Below are 7,324 nucleotides of genomic sequence, written 5' to 3' on the forward strand. Positions count from 1 at the left end.
ATACAGTTTATATACTGCTGGTATTTCAGCTTATTTGGCACACTAACATGAAAAGAAAAGGTAAGATTACAGAGCTGTTTGGTTTTATTTTATTTGTTGCTGGATTTGCTTATTTGCTTTATTTTGAGATACTTCATGTGTTGTGCTTTAAGTGAATTTAATCTTAAGGCAAGTACAAAGCAGCATTTTCTTTAGAATCTCCAGAAGAGAGAGCCTGAATACTTTTTTAAAATAAGAAAACCCTATAAGAAAGCAGAGAGTGTATAATGACTCCCTAACTAAGTGCATTGTAACTGTATCACAATTGATGTCTCCATGACTTCTATTAAATCTGAAGTCTCATTCTAAACTGAAATCCTGTCTCACCCTCCATCTGCAGTTAAGTCTGCAGATGGTCTTAACCGTTTTCCTCTATTTTGCCATGCTTCACAATCTTCTTTGCTCTTAGCCTCCTTTACACTATTATGGTTATACACCTTATTTCAGGATTGGACACATTTCCACAGGCACAAATTCCATTTGTTTATCCCCTCAGGAGCACTACAGGTAATAACCTGCAACGGTGAAGGAATCAGTTTTCTAACACACGGATTTCCAGACTAGAATTACAAGCAGTTAACTTTTCTCATGTATAGTAAGTCAGATGTAGCCACATAAGGGTACTGACTGATTTCCTCATTCCAAACACAGCAGACACTTCTACTCGCATGGAACTGAACATCATTCCACTTTATAAGTATTCATGAACACTGATTAGATTCCCAAAAGGCACATATATCCTTCTTTATCATTCCAAAGGCAGAGCTTTAGCTCCCTTGCACTATCCCTTTCCAACTCCCATTTCAGTTACCTAATTTGCATGAAAAATCAGATTTAACCTGGCATATTTAGGTCCTAGCAACAGACGCAGTGAGAAAACTACAATCCAGAATTTAATAGAAGTGGCTGTGAACAGGTTTGCCCTTTGAGCATCCCTGACAGGCAAGAAGCAATTACGTGAAATTGGTAATTAAGAAAGGGAAAAAAAAAAAGAGAGCCTGGATATTGACAGTCATACAACTATTTTAATCCATTAAGTAGGACTTTCTTACTTCTTACTTTTAAGTGGTGTGTCAAAATTTATCTGCTTCAAGTAAAATTTGCAAACGAAGCTCTCCTGGAACTTACCTCTGTAATAGAAGAGACACAGATCTGAGAGCACAAACCACCGTTTCTTCCACAACTTCATTCCGGTACTATCCTGTATTAATCAAAGTGATCAGACAAGAACTTTCAGACTGCTAATAGCAATAGTTCATAAAGTAAAACACGTACTACATAACTGCGGTAGTGTGCTAGTAGTTAATTTACTTGGCTAAGGTATTTAAAGTATCTCTGACTTCTAATCATAGACTTGACACTGAAAACAGTTAATAACCCAGGCACCCTTAAGTTCACATGATTCAAGAACAGATAAGAGCCCATTATTTTAGCATGCTAGAAACTACAATCTACAGTTAACTGAAAAATGTAAACTTTTTTTAAAAAGGAAAAGAGCAAGGCAATACTTGGGGTACATACTCCTTTGTTTTCTGAAGAAACTTTCTGCTGAACTTCATCTTCTACTACCACTCACATCTAGAGCAAATTTCTCCACCAAATAAAGTTTATTCCTAAAGCAATTTCATTTTTTTTATGCTTATAATCAATTTACACTTCGCAACTCAGAATGAAAGACTGTCACCACTATTGCAGTGTAAATAAGCTAGAGCATTGCAGCACGCACATCTTAGTAGAATCAGATTTAATAAATATGTTAATCTGTTCCAAGGAGAAAAGTATGTGTGAACCATCAATATTCCGGAAGCAAATAGGCTTTGTGACAACAAGAGAGACAGCATAATGAAAAACCTTGGGGTGGTGTGGGTTTCTGTTTGGGTTGCTTGGGTTTGTTTTTAGAAAAGTCAGCATTATTTTTAGCCTCATATTTCAAGCTTTTTAGGGTGGGGGAAATGGGTTGAAGGAAGGAGAAGGAAAAGTCTTTTGCCGAAAACATTTTCATAAATAGAGCAATGAAACACTTCACAGAACCTTCCTTCTGAGGATCTCAAAGTGGTTTAACAGCAGAGGATTACGAAGCTGGACCTCAGGCCCAAAGGACATCAGCCATAGAAATCAACTGCACAGTGTGAAAATATCCAGACTTCTTCAGTGTAAAGGATTATCACAAACCCTCAGACAAACTTTCTAAAGAGGCAACGTCACATTTATCCCATCACTCAAAAACACTAACAGGTTTCTACATGGCCATATGTAAAATTCTGCTAGCAATGAAACACATTAGGAATCATCCTCTGGCCTTCTTCAGACATAGCAGAAAGGCACACGAACTGATTGACTGTTTCTCATATCTTAAATTCTTTCCTACTTTAAAGTACATCCTTTATCTATCAGTGGATTTACTAATTATTGGCTCCTCTTGATTGTGATTATGTCACAATACGGTAACAGTATGTTCATAGTAAATGCCTGCCAAAAAAAAAGAGTTGACTCTGAACCTAACAATTATTAGAAAATGAAAGAATAGCATTACATGCAATGAGACAGCACACCCTGAGTCAAACATGCCCTTCTGTTCTCTGTGACTATTACATGTTAAGAAAGTTGCCTTACTATCAGCAAGAAATCTGTGAAAGCTTTCACTGTGTATTTTCTGAAGATAGTATCTGTTGGTAAAACTCTTGACTAAATTGGCTTTCACTCAACAGGGAAACATACAGAAACACTTATTACAAAAAGACAACCAAACATCACAGTATTTGAATCATTTTTCACACAAACCCTGTCCAGCGGTACACATTTTGACAATGAGGAAAACTGTATCTTCACTCCGGTACTGCTGCCACTGTATTTTATGCAAATTATGGTCTTTAGTACATTATACACCTTACCAAAAAAACACACAAAAAAATGGAATTGGGTGAAGAGGGGAAGAGTACCTGTTTGTAGAGCCAGCCGCGTCTGACAACCGGGGCATTAGGATTTCTCTTTATTGAGTTAGATCTCTTTCCGAAATTATGAACCTTCTTTGAAGATCGTGATGTCTAAATTGAATTGAACAGGTTAAATAAAATGTGACATCAATATCCGTTGAAAAATCATAACACATTTTCTTTTCTTTAAGATCTTTTTCTTATACATGTCCTCTGGGGGACTGCAGACTACAAATTGAACTCCTTTTATAGATATGGTGGTTCTGCTGGCTTCAGCATTTCTTTTCTCTCTGTAGAAAATTTGAAGACAAATCTCAAGACAACTACTTAAAATGACTTTTTTATAAGAAAAAACAACTAAATACATATCTGACCTTCTTATAAGGTAAGTAGGGAGAGAAGTAAAACTGACAGAACTATTATTAGTTATGAAAAATAACATCACCTGGGCAAGAAAACTCATTCCTAAACACCAGCCTAATACTTGTACAGATTTCTCAAGATCTAACTTCTCCACTTCCTAACATATACTAATTTATTTTTCTTTTATTCTTTCTTCATTCTCAAGAATTCTTCCCTCTGTGTTCTCTTGGCTGGTTTGCATGATCACTATTTTATGTGCTTGCACTGAGGCCTACTTTGAAACTTTTGCCCTGAAATTCCAGTGCTCATACCTGCTGTTGCTTATACTTTTTACAACCTTGCAGCTATGCAATGACCACAAATGATTACATGAAGACGGATAAATGACCCATTTTAGATTTTATAATTCTTCTACATGAGTAACCAAAAGAAATTGGAAAAGGCATAAAGAAATGTGCAGCGCTTTGCCAATTTACACTTCATTCTTTTCAGTCTGCATTTAGAAAGTTTATTCTGCAACTAAATGAGCAGAATATTTTACGTGTGTTTTAAATTCTGTAAGAATTGTTGCCTCAGAGATCACACGATGTGATACAGTAAAGTATCCCATTCTGCCAAAGATGTAAAGTTCAAATAAGTTTTTTAAGCTGTGTTCATGGTTCTGCTCCAAATCGACCATCTCAATTGAGACAATATAATGCTGTGCTCCAGATTCTTCATCTCTACCACTGAGACTGATGCAAAGCTCCTAAAGGAGGAACGTGAAATAAACACTTGTTTTTTGTTGCAAACTAGGGTATGGCGTTTCTCTATGGAAATTCTCTCCACATGCATCACAGAACTGAGTTGGGTTTTATACATGCTTCAGAGAGAATTCCACAGTAGGTTAAAAATCAACTGAAAAACGCAATTTGAAATGATGTGCAGCTTTTGTCAAGGATGCCATTAACTGGAGAATATAACACAGCTTAGACAAAACAGAGTAATATTACAAAAATTATGTGTGTTTGCCTTAAGTCGACTACACAATGAAACAAGGTCATTTGGTGTTTCTTTTTTAAACAAATCAGGAGGGAATATAAAAACAATGAGGAGTGCTTTTTATTTCCCTTGGAGATACAGAAATTTGATTCAACTCTGTTTGCAAAGCAGGACAGAGGAAACAACTGAAAGCCTAATTAAAAGTAAAAATCACATTTTCATCTGAAAAATTCTGCAAAACGGACAAAGGGTTGTAAGAAGCCAAGAGAATTATGGCATCCAGCTGTAAAAAAGGAATATAAACAGAACCTGTAACAACCCAGAGCACTTTATAAAGTCAACTACATCTACCTCAGTTAACCTGTATGGCTACTACACTGGCATATCACAAAGAACTGTGCCAAGATTTTTTATGGAAATAATTTATAATACTCATATCTGCTCTAATATTAGGTATTAAAGGTTCAAAACAAGAGTGTCCCACATTTCCTATGCTTGTAAAATGGCTGAAGCACTAAGGATGCATCTGAAAACACAATCAACCACAAGTATCACTACTATCAAGTCTACTAATAAATTCAGGTAATTTAGATAGTTATCTCTTAGGTAGGTCTGATAAACCATATTGAGTCCAACTTCAGCTGAGCTCGCAGCAAAGTTTCAATGGGTTACATCTTACCAGCTACGAATACAAACCTCCTTTAATCAAACACAGCATCACAAGTGCTTTCTAATTTTAGTTAATACAAAGAACACTTTAGATGACTTGTGATTATTTTACCACACACTGCATAAAGAGAGTATGTTCACAACAAATTCTGAGCCTCGAGACAATGGGTATTTTAGGATACTGAACTATCATAGGTGTATATATAAACCAATCATGAGTTCTCAAACTTTTTTAAATCATCTCTTCCTCTTGTTATATCCGGGATCCCTGGACACCTCATATTTTCTCACATGCAAATCTAATATATCTCCAACTGGGGAAAGAGGAAGGAAGTTAAAAATAAGAACTGAAGGGTTCAACTACTTTTTACCCCACAGTACTAAAAATATAGGACGTTCTGCACAGCTCCAGCTTCTAGAGAAAGCAAAGAGAAAAAGAGGATGGTGAATTAAGGGTCCAACTACTAACCACTTGCTGGCAGGTGTCGAAGGTAACAGAGCTCACAAACTTACAGTCACACTTGTCACCATCTGACCTGTTCTAAGGAATGGTTCAAGCGACTGTGAAGCCTCCAAAACTAGAACCTATGGGAGGGACTCTGAACAGTTCCAGTAGTGAGAAAGAAGCCAGCAAGCCCAGCTAGTGATATTCACTCTTCTCCAAACCTGAAGAAAACAAACACCAGCAGGGTTTCGACCTCTGAGCAACAGACCAGTCAGAAGCTCGGGCTGCCCACTTCATCTCTCTGCAAGCTGCTCTTCTCTCTGTTTAGCTGGTAGAGGACACAATTTATGTGAGGTTTCTTCCTCAGTTTCAGAACTAGCACAGAAGTAATTAAATAACACTTCTTGCATCTGTATTTAAAAAACATAGGTTGAGGACCTTGCCGATAATGAGATTTTCCACATGTGAATTCCAAGACTAGAAATCAAAATCTTTGCTACTTCCAATTTCTGTTTAAAAATATGTTTCCAGTGTTCAAGGCTTACATTATTTTCCAAGCTACAAACCAACATGATGCTGCCTGCTGGACTGCAGGCAATTTCAGTGCCTTCCAGTGTTGCAGTTTTCCATGAACTGAGTGAGTTTCTGCCTCAGCATTTTATGTTGGACCAGGAGGTTACTCTTGAAGCAAATCTCCCAGTCATTCACTCTTACTGTGCTTTGGTTTACATAGTCGAGCAAACTGGATTTATTTTAGATAAGACTAAAATGTAAGATCCATGAGGAACACTACTGGTCTAGTCCGAATACACACCATGAGAACACAATACAGACGTTTGGCCCTGGGTAGCAATACTGCCCTTCACGTTGCTCCTGTTTACTGTGCTTGTTTGCTAATATATCTGATAACTATGACTCCAAAGTTTCTGGCTGAGTCCTGAGAAAACACGTATGGCTATACCTCCATGAGCCATTTAAAGCTGGAGCAACTTAAGCACTGTATGAAATATCTATAAACTAGCTGGTGAATATTTATAAACAGTGTGGTACATCCCAGCTAATGGAGTAATGGAGACAGGAGGAGCTCTACAGCAGCTGTCCTGGGCTAACACTCAGTTCTACTCACTGTGACAAAACTACTAGCCTTGTTCTGCTGACTGTCAGGACAGCAATGAAGAGCAGGGAAGAAGAACCGTGGAGGGTGACATTAAAAAGCTGATTCTCTGAATGCAATTCAGGACATATAACCTTATTTGTCTTAAGTAGTGATTTCAACAGTGGGGGGAAAAAAGAAAAGAAAAAAAAAGACAACAACTAAAACCCAACTTCTTAATTTTAAAAAGATAGGTGGAAATATATAGCATATATAAGCCTATGTATATCTTTTTCCCAGTCAGAAGTCCGTGCTAGTGGCTTCAAATGTAGACATACACTTCAAGCTAGTAGGGCAGAAGCAGCACTTAACAGAGCCGCAGTGTGTTATTTGGCCAGCGTCATGTATATAGTGGGAATGAAGGATTAGAAATAAGGCTTTTACTAGGGATAGACTGATAGCAGCAGCATTAAACTCCAGTGAGTACTTGTGCCACAAAATGGAAACTTCTCAAAGTTCCAAATCTATTTAGGATCAACTAAGAGTAACGAAACGGAGAACTTACTTATTATATCCCTCAACTGTCTGAAACTTCAGTTATACCACAAATCTTTCTTTCATTCTTCATTACCTTCCAATATTAGGTATGTTCATGGGTTATCTCTGAAAATAGGTGTGGCAACCACATGAAGCATTCTTCTGCTCTGTAATTTACTTTCCTCACCAATATTTAACCCCTCTTTTATTGTGCTGCAACACCAAGAACCTCTACATATTATATTCAAAGGTTGGTAAGACAGC

The 7,324-nt window shown here is 37.2% G+C and overlaps 1 protein-coding gene across 1 annotated transcript in view; it reads right to left on the reverse strand.

Annotated features, from left to right (window-relative positions):
- Nucleotides 1-4,083, reverse strand: part of PLEKHA5 (pleckstrin homology domain containing, family A member 5) — a gene marked incomplete at its 5' end in the record, with an annotated part of 60,375 nt that extends 56,292 nt beyond the window's left edge. The window contains 3 exons of the mRNA XM_009871209.1: nucleotides 1,168-1,240; nucleotides 2,979-3,083; nucleotides 3,877-4,083. Of these exons, the coding sequence (XP_009869511.1) occupies nucleotides 1,168-1,240; nucleotides 2,979-3,083; nucleotides 3,877-4,083 (385 nt within the window). The remainder of the gene's footprint in view (nucleotides 1-1,167; nucleotides 1,241-2,978; nucleotides 3,084-3,876) is intronic.
- Between the last annotated feature and the right edge of the window lie 3,241 nt (nucleotides 4,084-7,324).

Source organism: Apaloderma vittatum, unplaced genomic scaffold, assembly GCF_000703405.1.
Source record: "Apaloderma vittatum isolate BGI_N311 unplaced genomic scaffold, ASM70340v1 scaffold2726, whole genome shotgun sequence".
Taxonomy (NCBI): Eukaryota; Metazoa; Chordata; class Aves; order Trogoniformes; family Trogonidae; genus Apaloderma; species Apaloderma vittatum.